This window comes from Seriola dumerili, unplaced genomic scaffold (genome assembly GCF_002260705.1).
Source record: "Seriola dumerili isolate Sdu_G_001 unplaced genomic scaffold, Sdu_1.0 BDQW01000025.1, whole genome shotgun sequence".
Taxonomy (NCBI): Eukaryota; Metazoa; Chordata; class Actinopteri; order Carangiformes; family Carangidae; genus Seriola; species Seriola dumerili.
The window spans coordinates 2,960,527-2,977,414 of NW_019174280.1; the positions used below are offsets into that span (position 1 = coordinate 2,960,527).

At 39.3% G+C, this 16,888-nt stretch overlaps 1 protein-coding gene across 2 annotated transcripts; it reads left to right on the plus strand.

The window, feature by feature from the left end:
• Positions 1-1,609: 1,609 nt before the first annotated feature.
• trim54 (tripartite motif containing 54) lies at positions 1,610-16,593 on the plus strand. 2 transcript variants are annotated; one of them, XM_022766831.1, is made up of 9 exons: positions 1,610-2,009; positions 2,474-2,652; positions 6,336-6,516; positions 8,259-8,354; positions 8,623-8,856; positions 11,038-11,060; positions 13,274-13,398; positions 14,011-14,100; positions 16,294-16,593. In XM_022766831.1, exons 1-8 carry the CDS (start codon positions 1,818-1,820, stop codon positions 14,085-14,087), a joined length of 1,107 nt encoding a protein of 368 aa, XP_022622552.1. In that variant the 5' UTR covers positions 1,610-1,817; the 3' UTR covers positions 14,088-14,100; positions 16,294-16,593. The 2 variants fall into 2 exon arrangements, with proteins under 2 accessions (XP_022622552.1, XP_022622562.1); XM_022766841.1 differs by lacking the exon at positions 16,294-16,593 and adding an exon at positions 14,567-14,582.
• Positions 16,594-16,888: the final 295 nt, after the last annotated feature.

Below are 16,888 nucleotides of genomic sequence, written 5' to 3' on the forward strand. Positions count from 1 at the left end.
TATTACACAGGTTTAAATCCCAAAGTCACTGTTTTTGAGTTCATATGTGTGTTGTTTGATACTGAATCAGATCAAAATGTTCTTCTCGTCCCATCAACAAACAACAACAACATAAGGGCCTGGTGGTGTAAAAGAAAAAAAAAAAACACTTGAAGTGTTTGTGTATAAATGAAAGCTGTGTGTATGATGCTGAATTGTAGTTTAAATATCCTCTCAGCTGTGCTTTCATTTCCTTTCCTCTTTATATTAAGATCCAGTTACTGGCCGACTGTTTTATTTTCAAACCTCCTCCTCTGGCCTGATGACTCAATCACACACACTCCACATTTTAAATTTAGCACGTCCCAGTGGATAGAAAATATGTATAGATATGTAATATGTATAGATTTTATGAATCATGCTCCCATGTCTATTTATAATTAATAGTGTTTTAGTTTCTACTTTGATTTTGCTTCTCACATTATATTGTTGGTAATGAAAACCTGACTAAATATTTTAGTGGTTTGGAGAAACACCGAATATCTAAATGCTTATTATATTCTACTAATACTAAACAGCTATAAAAGAGTTGTGACCATTGACTTCCAGTGTAATTGTACCATATTTAACAAAACCGTAAAATTGTTATTTGAAACTTCTGAATAACAATTTTACAAATATGTGAGTCATTTTAAGTCTCTGTTTTACCTGAAAACTTATGAGGAGTAGAACAAAGCAACACATTTTATTAAATATAATATCAGTTTGATTACTTTCATTATAAACTTTGTCACATTGTGAAAATATTATTTTGGATATCAAGATATAAATTTCAGCTCTCTAACTCAGCCTTGATTTATAATAAACATCGAAAAACTGACCTATATCTAAACAAGATAATTGAAAAAAAAAAAATGATAGATTTTTAGAGCTGATATTTATGTTTTTGTGATTAAATACTTTTTGTTGAGTATGACAGCTGATTTCTCCTCAGAACAAGCTGTTTTCCTTTTATGCCAAAACAACTTATAATCTGAACAAACATGCTATTAGCAAATGGACTAATATTAACAGAAATATACAGTACAGATGATACTGCTAGCTGCTCTGTCTTTGACATAGCAGACGAGTCATAAAGTGGGATGAATAAAGCAGCTCACAGGACACTGAGCGCTGCTGAACGGACAGCAGGTCACTAAACAACGACAATATTTGATTTCAAAATAAATCACGTGTGTCAGGTTTTCATCAGAACCTGTGCTCTGGATTCTGCTGGGACAAACAGAAAGGGGACCAGCCTGTTTATTCCAAAGTGTTAATGACTTTAAACATGGCCGCCAGAGGTTGCATTATGTCAGCAGGATCAACTCTGCTGTATCAGAGTTCATAAAAACATTATCATTTGAACCCTGGTGCTGATCACTGAGGTGATCCTCTGCCACTTTCCAACAGTCTGACTGTGGAACGCAGTTTAGACAGTAACTCAAGCCAGAACAAACCCAGGAGCTAAAAATAACAACAGTCAACAGTCCGGCTGCTGTGGGACTGAGGCATTGGGCGCGGGAGGGTCTTTACATGGGGTTAGACAGGCTGGCAGAGGGGGAAATGGATGGACAGCTGGGGGAAGAGACAGAGTAACAGCTAGAGAAACGAACAGGGAGAAACAACGACTAAAAACATTGAAATTGAATCTTTTTTGAGGGAAGGATGGAAGAGAAAGTCAAGACTGACGAACACAGAGCTGCATGAGTAAGAAAGAGATACAATATCCCCCACCTCGTGTTTCTGGAAGTCTCTTCTGTCTTCTCTGATACTTCACTCACCGTCACCCGGAGGTGATGAACTTCGCCCTCAGCTTCAAGCCGCCGTCAGCAGGCCGCTCTGGGCCCGGAGGCGGCAGCGGAGCCACCATGGAGAACCTGGAGAGGCAGCTGATCTGCCCCGTCTGCCTGGAGATGTTCTCCAAACCCGTGGTCATCCTGCCCTGCCAGCACAACCTCTGCCGCAAGTGTGCCAACGACATCTTCCAGGTCAGCTCCTTGTGTTTCCCAATAGGTTCTGACACAATTATAAACCTTCAGGGTTTCACTTTAAAATGTTTGAATCAATTGTAAAAGGTGTTTTACGCCAAAATCTTTCTGTTGAGTGTCGACTAGTCGCCTCCAGTGGGTGAAGGTGGGTACTCCTCCTCAGCAGCTGTGCAGCTTCACAGTGAGGAAAAAAGTATTCAAATGTTTATCAAAACCTCTCAAAATTTAACTGTAGGTCAGTGCACTTCTTCACTACCTGTTAGTAAAGTAAGTATGAGCCATACATTTATATTTTCACCAAAATATAGCTAAGTGTGCAGCCTCTGCTTGTTGACCTTCTGACCTTCCTGTAGCCTCAGGTGACAAAGGGAACAGCTGTGTTGAAATGAAAATGAAAATAGAAATTGACAGAAGTTACTCCCTCTCTCCCTTACACTCTTTCTCCTCCTCTTTCCCTCTCCCAGTCAGCGAACCCTCTGTGGCAGTCCCGCGGCTCCTCCGGCATCGCTGCCAGTGGCGGCCGCTTCCGCTGCCCGTCGTGTCGCCAGGAAGTGGTGCTGGACCGCCACGGAGTCTACGGCCTGCAGAGGAACCTGCTGGTGGAGAACATCATAGACATCTACAGACAGCAGGATACCTCCAGGTGTGTGTGTGTGTGTGTGTGTGTGTGTAGGAGGGAGTGAGGTTTTGAGTTGTGGAAAAGTTGCAGGTCTGGAAAAGTCTTACGAAGCACCAGAGTGAGTTCCCACAAAGAAGTTACTGGAAAGTCTAAAATCTCCTTTACAGAAGTTTTCAATATCTTGTCTGTCATGCAGTACATTGTAATGTTTGTTATAACTGTACTAGATCATAGATCTCAATACTATGAATACGTCTGATTTTTACATCAAGATCCAAATATTATTGATAAAAAAGTTGGAAATCTCACAGTCTTAAGGAAAGTGACTAGAAAAGATTCCTGGATCTGCACCAAGATTTAATGGGTTCATCTCTGGTCCATCCCTCCACCAAGCTTCGTACAAATCAGTGTAATGCTGCTGACAAACAAACGAACACAGGTGAAAACATAACCTCCTTCAATAACAAACATATCCACATAAAACCTCATTGTCCCTACTGTCTTTATCATTCTTTGACTAATTGATTCCGTTGTTTTTAAGTGGTAGAGTATTTAAAAACATCTTAAAGTCTTTAATTGAATTTGGTGAACATGGCAGAAAATGTATAAGCATATAATAATAATGCATAACACTATAATCTAGTTGTAAATTTGAAGTGTTTATACGTGTACGGTATTTGTCAATAATTATACCTTTTATATTATTATAACTTCACAGTGATGTCATTCGTTATATGTTCATACACCCGCTGCATGCGAGCCCGCAGGAGCAGTTATAGTAGAATAACACATTAATAAACATTTCTACCAGCTACGTACTACATTACTGTGTAAACATGTCTCAGGTCAAAGTTCAATATTTTAAACCAATTTTCATTGAAAAAACAACAAAACAACAAGATGAAGAAATAAATTGGATCTGAGGATGAACATTCTGAGTCTAAACATCATCATTTAGAAATATGATCAATTCAACTATGAAATGAATGGCGGCAGGAGAAGGTGATTATACAGAATATATAGTAGGACTGTGTCTGTTATTGTAATAATGAGTGAAAACCAACAGAGAGCAGTGTTGTGTTACGTTACTGCCTCTCTACAGGTTTCTGACCACAGTCTGTCTCTGGTTGTGCAGAGCTGATGCATCCGGACAATACAGACAGTTATTTAACATTTTGAAGCTGATATACAGTAAATTCACAGCAGCCGGTGCCTCATAATGAATAATGGCAAAATAATCCCTGGTTAAAGAAAGATATACGGTTGTGTTTTTGCTAGAAAACAGCTTGAGTTGAGACTTTTTCAGAGAGTTTTTACACATTTTTTGCTGTTTTCTTTAAAGCGATCACAAACTGTGGCTCAGTTTTCCATCCTGTTTATTTACAGTCACTGATTTTTTTATTTATATACTAAAAAACAATCTTTATTCCAATTTGAGCAACACGTTAGTGGCTATAAATAGCTCCAGAGGTCACACAGTATGACATCACACTACATGCAGCCTCTTGGTTTTTACCCCTTGGCTACTGAAAGTTATTCTTTATTTGCATTTTAATGCACGTGTGAATCAAGTCAAAGAAAACTCAAGAAGAAAAACATAGATTATTAAATTAAAGTCAAAAACCAATAAAACTGGAAAAAAGTGAAGGATTAAAAAAACAAAGTTGACACGACGCTGAAACAGAAGACTTTACTCTCAGGTATCCGGTCGTCAGTAGAGATGGACACTGATTTAATTTAACATTATATAACATCTCTATCTTATCTCAGAACCTTTTATGTTGACCTATGTCTCCAGGTGGGAGGTCGCCTTCTCTGACCTTCTTGGTGTTTTGCTGAGTTGTGACTGCAGAGACTCAGGAGCATTCACTTTAATAATTTAGCTAAAACACATTGTTACATATAATTTGCCTGGATTTGGTCACAGATTTGTTAATTTGGTTCTTGTCAATCAACAAAACACATTGTGTTCTCTCAGGCCTGTTGGAAGCTAAAATGAATTTACATAATAAATGAAATGCTCTAAATAGCAGCCTCTTCACTGCATCTGCCCCTGTTTGATAAGTGAACACACTTACTACGACTCTACACTGATATTTAACTCATCATGAGTGTAAACTTGTCACTTTCACCCCAGAATAGAAGCTCAGTGAGTCACCGGTGAGGGGACGAGAGATGTTGGCGTTCGTTGGAGACAGAAGGACAGGAGTCCCGTCATTATCTCTGTGGGCTAAAATAGATGTGATTGTTCACAGCGAGCTTCACAAATGTTTTGTAACTTGTAGTTTCTCATCATTTTTTCATGGGTGGAAAAATTTCTCATTACTTAATCATCGTTTCTGTCAGAGACACCTACGTCAGAGGACAAAGGGCCGGCTGTTGCATAAAACTTGGACTCTAACTAAACAGCCTTTGCTTTGTCAGGATGCTCATCCCCGTCCCAGCTACATACATGCACCAGTGTGGCTTGATTGTGAGGCAGTCTCTGGGAGTGGTGTGTGTTTAATTGGCTGGTCACTTCTGCTTGTGTCATAGGTAAATGAAAGACAGAAAATCTAGATTTATTACGCCCCTTCAGAGGTAACCTATGGGACGCTGACCGAGCTATAAGTGAGCAGTGACACACTCTGTGTTCCCAGGTGGCAAAAGAAACAACAGGCATCTCAGCCAAACTCTTTGCGTAGCTCCTCCATCATCCGCTGACGTCAAAACAAAAACGTCACTGATAACAGAAGTAAACTAAGCTGCTTCAACAATCGACACACTGCTGCCAAATCTTGTGGACACTCTGCCACTTGTGCATGTAAATGAGATTAAAAGCAGCCAAGTTTTTTCCTTTAAGCACATTATAGATGCATTAAAATAATGGCAAGGACTGTCTGTACTTGTGTTCTTATAGAGAAAGAATAAAAAAAACCACTGCTCTAGAGGGATTCCTGGATTCATCAGTGTTTTGTTTGGGGTTGAAAACATGAGCGTCTCTTCATCTTCATTTTCATCACCATGAGTGATTCAGTTACAGTAGGTGATATTTAAAGGCAGATAATTATAGTGTTTTTTAATGATTGTTTTTGGTTCATCTCTCTCTGTCTCTGTTGTTGACCTGCAAAATCTGCATCAGTTTGCTCATTAGAAAAGTCGCCAGAGAAAGTTTAAGGATATTTAAATTTTTATACTTTACCCTTCTCCTGTGTAGAAGATATATTTGTGGTTTTAAGAACCAAAAACCATCTCAGTGTAGTTTTACATCTCCTCTCTCAGGCTTCTCTCTGGAGCTCTAGTAACAACAGGTCAGTGAGCCAATCAGAAGAGAGGAGGCTCTGAGCCTCTCCTCTGATTGGCTGACTGTTTTGTGAGTGATCCATTAAAAATGTAGCAGATTTCAGACACTCAGAAAAACCATATCCTGAAAGGTTGGCTGGTGGGTCCCGGTGGGCGGGGCTTGGTGACTGCTCTGTTGTGACATCACAAAGTTCCAGACGTCCTGACGGCTGGTTTTAAGGCTCAGTGTCTGAATACAGGCTGTGTGCATTTCTCTGTGGACTGAGGCTTTGATACTTTCACAGTATTAATATAGAACCTAGACCTGATCTATAATCACACTACACATGGACAGAGACCTTTACACCGTATGGGACCCTTAACGATTAAAAAAAAAAGTAAAAGAAGCCTGTAAACGAACCTTGAAGACTTTGTGTCTCTTCCAGGCTTGTAAACATGAAGCCAGAGCAGCAGCAGCAGCAGCTGATGTGTGAAGAACATGAAGAGGAGAAGATCAACATCTACTGTCTGTCGTGTCAGACGCCGACCTGCTCCATGTGCAAAGTGTTTGGACAACACAAAGACTGTGACGTGGCTCCGCTCAGCAGCGTCTACATGAGGCAGAAGGTACAGAATCAACATTGGCAGCTTTCACTCGACATACCAGGCGTCTCATTAGTCAGAACCTCATGGTTTACTCCAGTTCACTCCAGTTCACCATCAGACAAAGACACCAACCAAAACCAAAAGATTCAGCCAGAGATGTTGTTGGTGGCGTGTGTTGGAAATAAGCTAGCAGGTTTCTGAGGAGCCGAGCTGAAGCTGAAGCTTGTTTAAAGGTCAAAGGACAATCAAAGAGTCTAAACTCTGGCGGGTGAATTGTAATAACAGATGATGGCCTTTATCTGCCATACTTATGCTTTCTGTTTCTATAATCTTCTATTCTTCTATTTCTGTTTGGATCCTGGTTTCTTTTTCTCAAACACAAACCCAGCATCACCCAGTGTGAATCCATGATATATAAATAAATACCGTGTGTAATCAGGACACACCTACACACACACCTGGCTTTCAGCTTTCTAAAGGTCAGTTACAGTGATACTAGACATTGTTTTAATGCAGAAACAAATATTATCACGTGTAAAAACTTTATTTGTGGACGCGCAAAGTCACGCAAAGACAAAGTGCAGCAGTTTAGTCATGCAGATGACAGCAGCAGCAGCAGCGTCCGGCATGTTACCGAGCTTTTGTTGACATTTCAGTGTCGGCCTCTCCATCTCTCACTCTGTCTCTGAATCACTCATCTGAAATTCAGATGAGGCCGAGGAAAGTTGTTGATGCTCCATCTTAAAGGCTGATTTCATAAACAAAGCATCAGAGATTACATTTGGTCGACACAGAAGTGATTTAAGTGTTTGCTACACCGATAACACTTTTTTAAATGACACTGAAACTGCACAGAAGCTGCGACAGTCTGTAAAAATGTACATGATGACATGTGGTACTCTAAACAGATGCATGCTGGTGACTCATGTTGTTGGGCTTTAGGTGGTGACAGGATTACTAATGAGGAAGTATTCATCCAGAAACACTGCACAGTCTGAATTTGTCTTTTTAACAAGGGAAAAAGTTTAGAAACTTTTCATCCACGACTGGATCCACATAGAGATACAGATGAACAGATAATCCTGCTGCTTGGTCGACTGTCAGGATTTGTCCAGGAAATAATTTGGATTTTGTTGAAGAATAAATGCTGAAAGGTTCTTCAGACACATGACCACAAACACTGTGGTTAATTATGCATCTTTTAGTGGCAATAATTCCACTGTATTATTGTACAGTGATGCAGAGATATGTTTTATTTAGAGCTGAAATGATTAAATAAATCGATTTATTGGCAGATTATTCGATGATAATCAGTTGTAGATTTATTGTTTTTTCTAAATCTTCAATTCACTATCGCTTAAAATATTACTAGTGTTATTGTTGATGTGAAACATCGTAGCAACAACGTAGCTTATTCATGGTGCCTTGTCTCAAGGATCTTATAACAGTAGAATTGAGAGTCTGAAGTTTGGTGGTTTTACTTTCTTGCTGTGTTGGCTGGTTTAAAGAAGATTATTCAGAGTAACTCTTTCAATAATCAACATTATTCATAACATAACTCAACAATCCCAATCACAAATCCAGCTACACAAGCGAATGAACTTTATAGGAGTAATGAGGCAAAGAGGGACAGTGAACGGCTCATGTTACTGGGCCATTCATTGATACTCATTGAAAATGGCACCTAAAGCTGCTAGTTTCTTAAGTTTATTCCTGTCTGTCAGTGTCTGAATTAACGTCAGTGATGTTCTGGATGTTTGCAGACAGATCTGAGCGACGGCATCGCCATCTTGGTCGCCAGTAATGACCACATCCAGGCAGTCATCTCTCAGATGGAAGAAATGTGCCGCACTGTAGAGGTTAGACACACACACACACACAGGCATGCACGTGCACGCACGCACGTACGCACACACACACACACACACACACACACACACACACACACACACACACACACACATGCACAAAAGAAAAACAAGAATGGAAAAATAAATCATTATCATTTCTCTAAATAATGTGACTATCCACTAATTTGGGAAACCATAACTCTCTTTAGTATTTATATTTCATACTTTGTGACTTTCTAACTTTGTTGAGCAGAGGAATCCTCTTTCCCTCCATCAGGAGAACGGTCAGCGGCAGAGAGAGCAGCTGGAGAGCCACTTCCACGGTCTGGTGGCCATCTTGGAAGAGCGGAAGCAGGAGCTGGTGGGTCTGATCTCCAAACAACAGGACAATAAACTGAAACATGTTCGATCCCTCATCCGTCGGCATGGCGATCACCTGGAGGCCGCGGTCACGCTGGTGGAGTCGGCCATACAGTCCATGGAGGAGCTGCACATGCCTTTGTTTATACAGGTGAGTAACACCTCGTTAGTCAGATGTTTGGTATCTGGATACAGGGCTGCAGCTGCCGCTTCTTTGTATTTATTCTGGGAATTTTGGGAGTTAGTGACCTGTGGTGCTTGTATGTTCAAAATGTTTTTTTTTAGGAATTCAGAAGAGCAGCCTTGTTTTCTGCTTTATGGAAACTTATTTCTTGCTATCCAGTGGGCTTTGAAATAGTTTTACGAGGTCCTTGTTAACAGGCCTTTAGCTCATAGAGGAGCATGTAATCCATAATCGAATAAAAATCATCAAAACTGGAGGTGCAGAGGTTTCACTGGACAGCAACAACATGTTTTCAAGGCGTGTACTAATACTTTTTTCAAATTTTAGGCAATGCTGTTCACAGCTGTAAATGTCGACCAGCTGCAACCTGTTCAACCAAAGAGAAAAATGTAAATTACCCAGTAACAAATCTTATCCTGTTGACCATCTCATGACCCCTCAGATTCAGGCTGGTCTCTGCTCCTGCGAACCTTAAGACACGGGCAGTATCTAGTCACACACTCACACACACACACACACACACACACACACACACACACACACACACACACACACACACACACACACACACACACATGATTTATTCATACAGCTGCAGGGATAATGGAGAGCTGGTCAGTCTCTCCAGTGTACTTTATTGATTAGCTGATTGATAATGTGTCCATACATGTACAACAACTACGACTACGCCTACTCCTTAATTTTGACTTCTTCAACACAGCACTTTAAGCAAAGGTTAAATTGAAACATCAGTGTGCTGATATATGGCCAATCAGATTATTATCTCATGTCACATGTAGTTATAACATCTGACACTATTACTCAATTATTCAACCAGACGACTGACAGAAATGTGATTAGCAAATAAGTATTAGCAAGTGTTGCTATCACTACATAGCCAACGTTAGCATTAGCAACTGTTTACTTACCTGTCCAGAAGAAACGTTGTAAGTTCAGCATCCGACATCACTCTTTTACTCACCAAGAGCTCCAGCAGCAATGCCAGTGTTAACTCTTGTTTGGCTTCTTCTGAAGTTAGCATGCTAACCAGCTAGCTCAGGCCCAGTCAGACCGTCTTGTCACTTTCCGATACCGAGTCACTCTAGCATCCAGTCTGCTCTGAAGAAGTAGCACTGCTCAGAGGATGTATTATAACCTCTTGTATTGTAAACACAACGATGGCTGTTCAGCATTGTTATCTGCAGACAGTGAGCACCAAATGTTTATATCAATCAAACTTTATTTGTATAGCACTTTCTGTACAGGTTAGAGGAACTTTAGGAGCTTTACAGATGACTGACAAACTGATAATAAGACCATTCCAATTTAAAAGTAAAACATTTTGAGACCAAAGCTGAAAGAGAAAGAAAAGAATTGTGGTGAATTAATAATGAAATTAATAAAATAATCATTTTAAACTAAACTGATGTACTTGATAGTCAATAAGATGGAATAAAATAAATAATGGACATTAAACATTACAATCAAACACGAGGCAAAAAATGCTAAAAAGTAGGTTTTAAGTTTGTGTTTAAAGATGTTTCAGCTGTTCAGAGCATAAGTACGGAGAGTGTGTGAATATTTATTTATTTCTTAATAAATTGTTGTTTTCAAGACAGAGAGGATACTTTTATGATGCAATTTGAGGGTCGAGTAAAACCTGAAAAAAGTTGAAAAGTTAGTTGGACGGTCCGAACTGAGTTCAGTCCCCCTCGTCTCTGAAGCAGGTTGTTACTAAATCCAGCATCTTTACTGCTGATGCAACATGTCTGCATCACTCCCTCTGCACTGAGGAAAGTGTGTGTGTGTGTGTGTGTGTGTGTGTGTGTGTGTGTGTGTGTGTGTGTGTGTGTGCGCAGGTGTTTGTGTGTTTGAGAGAGAGAGGAAGTCTGAGCCTCAGGTGTTGCTGTTTTATGCTCAGACACTTGCTCTGCCAAAGCAGGTGTTAAAGAAGATAGATTTAGAGGAAGCAGGTAGTAAAGACCGTGAGGCCTTTCTGGCAGCTGGCAGTATTTCTTAAAATCATGTTTGTATTTCACACGGTGACGTGTCTGACAGATGTTGTTGGCACAGAGAGCTGCAGCACCATGTGATTAATTTAATCTTTTTCCTCCTTTCTGTCTGTCCTCTCCACTCTCTCATTCGCAGAGTGCCAAAGTCATACTGGAGAGGTAAGTCCAGTGTTTTTTGTGGTTTTATTTTGATCTTTTACTGGAGTATTTCCATTTTTGATACTTGATGCTTCCCTATGTCTCAGAAATATTGTACTTTTTACTCACTAAAAGTATTTCACAGATATTGTCACTTTCCAGAGCCAGATTTCTAAAACCTTTGATCACCATTGTAATGTAGTAATTCAAACAACCTAATAATATAAACAGCAGCCAAAATGAGCTCCACCTCAACCAGCTATAACAGTAAAATGGTGTTTACACTTGACAGCAACAGGAATAACCCCCGTACTTCTGATACTTTAAAAGCATAAGACTGAAATATTCTATATTTTCTTGTTGTGAAGAAAAAAAGCAAAATCAATGATGAATTGATCTCCCGAACAGGTATTTCCCATGTATTTAAAGCCTAATCTATCTTATTCATCCACAACTAGAGCAACAGATGTGTATAAATCCATTTTCTGCTGCTTATCTGTCGAGGTGGCAGTAGGTGAGGCGAGGTAGTCCAGAGGTCCCTCTCCCCAGGAACCTTTTCTAGCTCCTCCTGGGGGATCCCGAGGTGTTCCCAGACCAGCTGACATATGTAGTCTCTTCAGCGTGTTCTAGGTCTACCCCCGGGGTCTCCTACCAGTTGGATGTGGCCAGGAAATGAATTTATTCTTTATTTTAAGAATTAAAAAAAAAACATGATTGGATTATAAGAGATTAACCACTCTGGCTGGTGGTTCTGATGATTTCATATAAATAACAACTATTATGTAATATGTCACAAAAAAGCAAAAGCTAGAGAACAGTCTAAAAATTAAACATTGAACTTGAAATTAAACATGATTTTTTCCCGTCTCCCATTAATCATCTTATGATTTATCCCGGGTTGGGAACCACTGAACTAAACTACCTAAGTATTTATAAACTAAAACAAAGACAACAGTAAAACACTGCTGCCCTGTTGTTACATCAGTATTAACAATCTAATAATGTCATGTAGAATGATGTCACAGGGGCCTTTTCACTGCTCTGCACTTTCACTTTTGATGCATAAGTATAATTTGCTGATAATAAAATACTTGTGTACTTTTACTTAAGTATATTATCTGAGTGATTCTTCCACTACTGGGATTTAGATTAAGATTAAGTATGGAAATACTTGATAGGGAGAAAAGTGATAAAGTGTGCTTATTCATGATTTTGTAAAGTTTTGAAGAAAACCTAAATTCCATTCAGAAATCCTCAGAAAATGTATCAAAAAATTAAATATTAGACTGGAAATAAATTAAACATGGACAGATGAAAAAAATCTGTACTGAACCAAAATAATAACTCATTCCTATAATTCAGTTGTAACCTCTGGTCAGTTAGCGTCACATCAGACTGTAGTAGTGTGTATCGGTCCCCAGCTCTCTGTGAGACATCTATTCATTCTGTATACATTATGTGGAGGGTGATCCACTTGTTGCCAAGAGATTGAAAAAAACCAAACCAATCTGCTGTGAAGGCCGGCGTCACCGAGCGGCCACACGGGAACAAGCAGAGATCTGTGTGTGTTTGGTTTGCTGATGGATCGAGCCAGTGTTTGTCTGATTAAATATTTATCACCGAATTTACTGACAGCACACAGGATGTGTCACAATATTTAATGTGTTGCATGGTCTAAATTATGTTTGAAGGACTAACAAACAGGTGATTCATTTCAGAGAAAAATATCTAAAATATATTGATTAGTATCAGCTCTCAAAAAGTGATACTGACTGACCACGTACTGCATAGGTGCAATAATTCATTTTTAATTTCAACTTTGGAAAAGCTGATTCTTCAGCTCCCAAACACAGTTGAACTAAACCTGGTTTGTTATTTGCGGTGTCACAGCAAGGTTAACCTTCATTTTGTGCTTTGAATTCAGGTTCTGTAAATGTGTGATTTTAAATTTGTATGTATTGAAATTAAATGTTGTCACAAACTTTCTTTTTAAATCAAGGCTCATTCAGTTGCTCTCAGGACTGGCTTTTAAAAACCTAAAATATTAAATAAACAGACACGTTCAAATCTCCAGAATTCAGATACAAATCAAGCATCCCTTCTTTCTGTATGAGATTAATATTTTAAGTGCCTGATAAAATAAATTCGATAAAATAAAAGGATGCAAACTTCAACAGTGGAGTCTTATTTTGGAGCCTGTGTCTGCTGTGTGTTGTTGTTGATGTCTTTGACAGGATGGCGGTGACAGCAGGCGCCTCTGACATGGAGCGTCCAGAGCTCAGTTATCAGAGCATGAGCCACTTCGTCATCGATACTGACGACCTTGCTGACATGTTGAGGAACATGGACTTCTGCTCGGGTACGTACAGTCAAGTTTGAAATATATGAAACATTAACATCATCGATCGCTTCTCAGAAGTTTTACACTGACAGACGGGAACTCGTTATTATTTTTGACTAGTTGATTAACCGCTTAGTTAAGAAGGTGATGGATGGATTGGTTGATTATGGGTGTAATTATTATTTGTAGCCAAACTTCCCTCCTTCTGATGAAGTGGTGTAACAGACATTCATACTGACTTCCTGCCTCTGTATTTAGTTATTTTTTGATGTTTTGATTTCTATGAGTTGTATATATAGTATGGAAAAAGTGGAACATTAAAAAACATCAGGCATAACAGCTAGCTCTGCTAAAAGTATAAAACATGTTTAAATATACAGTATTAGGAGTAAATAAAAAGTTTCATCCTGAATGAACATCTCAGCCACACAAAGACCTCCAGGAGGATTAAACACAGTTTACTGCGTAGATAAGTGTGTGTGTGTTCTGGTATTAATCACATCGTGGGGACCGTTTGGGGACAGAATTAGGTCCTCACAAGGTAAGCTGTTAGATGTTATGGATGGGGTTAGGCAGGTTAGTGGATATGGTTAAACAGGTTTCCTTGTTTGTGTGTGTGTGTGTTTTCAGGTGTGGGAGATGACGGAGAAAAGGATCCTGAAGAAGTGGGAGGGGAGTCAGAGCTGGACTTTGGCAGCAGATATTAAGACCAGAACAGAGGTAGCTGTTTAGTTTTGAATGATTAAAAGTTAAAAATCTGAGTAGAAACGATTTGAGATTCTCTGAGAGACTAATAGAATGGGGATACAAGGTGTTTGTTTCTGTTCTGGATCACCATGTTGACCTGTAGTGATGAATTGATCAGGGTTTTTTCTTGGCCAAGGCTTTGTGGTTTGTTTGATTTTGGTTTAGGAAGTGTTCGACTCTTCACATTAGTTATTCAGCTCCCAGTGCTCAGTCAAGCAGTTACTCTCTGTACTCTTCAATCTTTTGTCTCTAACAAAAAACAAAAATTTGACTACAGAGCCTATTTTATGATATTTAGTTTCAGGGACCAACATGCGAAGATATAATTGTTGATTTAGTCCTGAGTTATAGAGCTTACACAGAGTTCACACTGCACTCGGCCACATTCAAATCTGCAATTTTCACACAAAAAATATCTTAAAATCACTTAATTTTTCAGGTGAATTCAAGTGCATCTCACAGTCTTCATCAACAGGCGGAGTTTTCTGTTGTCATGGACACCATTCACATCCGACCCAAAACACCATCCTTAATAGAGACACCAGTTACAACAAATTGAAATCAAACTTTTCCTCATGTTGCTGAAAGAAAGCTGGAAACGTATGTCATGGAGCTTTTTGTATCCGCTCATAACAATATGAAAAATAAATAAATAAAATATATATGAGCAAATTACAGTATGCACTAAAGTTTTTTATCGGTTTTACTCTAAATATGATGATATGTGTAAATTCACCTAAATTCAATTTAGCATCACCTAATTTCTTTCACTGAAATAATAGAATTTATGAAACTAATTAAACTTCATCAAGAACACCTGTACAATCGAATGCAATCCAATACAACTGTAATGTTGACTTTTAGGATTCCTGTAATGTTCTGTTTTTGTCACTGTTTCAATTCAATTATATGTTTTAGCAGTGAGGTGTTAGTGATGCTGTTGCACTGGACTGCTTTATATACACAGGTGATTTAAGTGGTGGAATATTCAGGCAGCAGCCACAGCTGTAGGTCATCAGGCTGATTAGCAGTCTGATAAACTGGCTGCTAACGATCTGCTGCTGCTACAGACAAAAGACAAGAAGGACAGAAAAAGTTTAGCAAGTTTAAACTTCAAGCTGGAGTTTCATTTTGAATGTGTGGCTCTCAGTTCTGAACCGAACATTCAGTCTTCATGAAGTAGGGATTTATTGCAGCACTGTTGTCTTACACTGCATTAGTTTGAGCTATTTGTTCCTAATAAACTGCCACCTGTGTCATTAATCCTTTTTACAAACATTAATACTCGCTATAGAGCAGATGTGTATTAATCCATAGCTGAAAATAGTCCATTTTGTTAAGAACTACAGTGTCCAGCTGTTTGAGAAACTTACTGAGTCTTTTATGCAAATTAAACAATATATTCTAAAGCTTTAGTAGGACCAATGTTTTCAGTCACAGTTTGGTTTACCGTAACGTAACGTTACCAAATGTTAGAAATCCTTTCCACCACAACTTTTTGCCATGTGACTCATTGAAGTAGCCTACTGAAGCCTAAAACCTGGGTGTAAATAGCCAAATTAGCTAACCACCCCGGGTGCAAATAACATTGTTGGCTACAGACACCTGGGTGTTTGTTTCTGCCATGGTATAAAGCCTACAGCCAGGTGTAAATAGTCACATTGGCTATCCACCTCGGGTGCAGATAGCATTGTTAGCTACAGACACCTGGGTGCAAATAGCATCTAAATAAGTGTAAGCATGCACATGATATAAAAAGCTACATATTTAAAGCGTTTAAATCTTGCAGACATTTGAAGTTTCTCTGTGTCAGAGCCTGTTTTTAGACGTTCTTGTCGGTCTGTTAATGAATTGTAATATTTGGGAATCTGCAGCGTGTGTCGTACAGAGGGGATGTGTGAAATCATCTCTAACAAGACCACTTACGTAAAGTGAGCTGCAGAGAGAGCGAAGGGTTCCCCTTCATCCACTCAGGAAGAGGGGACGGCATCAGTGTGTTCGTGCTGACTCAGTCAAAAAGCAACAACAGCAACAGCAGCAGCAGCATCCTCCTCCTCCTCCGTGCAGGGACATTAGGCCGACCAGTTGGAGAGTCACTGGTGATTGGTGAAGGCGTGGGATGGTGACACTGATCTCATGATATTTGTCTTTTGTTCTTTGCTCGAGGTCCCTGCTGCAGTCCTGAGGAAATGTAAAAGAGAGACGGAAACAGAGGTTTATCATAATCCTCCGTAAGAAATCCGCACAGTGTTTCAGGAGGGATCTCACTGCCACATGACTTGGACATGAAACAACAACAAAGACAACATGAAAACACACTAAATGGTCAGAAATCATACATTTCTGTACATTATCAGTTTCTCACTGCAGCAGCACAGATGCAGGAACACTGACTCGGCCACATTTTCTTTTTTCCTCCCACATTGTTCCTTTTTGTTCACTATAAAAGAAGCCAGTGTATTGTGTGTAAATATATCTCCCTATGTACATCTCACAGGAAATGTATAGTGGATTTAACACTGCATTCTGTGTTGTGGGAGGGAAAGTAAAAAGATTTTGCTTGGGTGTCTTTTTCTTCAGGATTTAAAGCCCTTATATAGATTTCTAATGGCTTCTGTAAAGACTACAGTTTTTGCATTTTGTAACTCATCTAAGATGTTATGTAAATAAAAAAACAAACCAGTGAGGATTAAAGTCGATAAGATAAAAAGGGTGAGGCGAGTTAGCAGAACTGAGGTCAGAGCAATGAATGATTTTGACT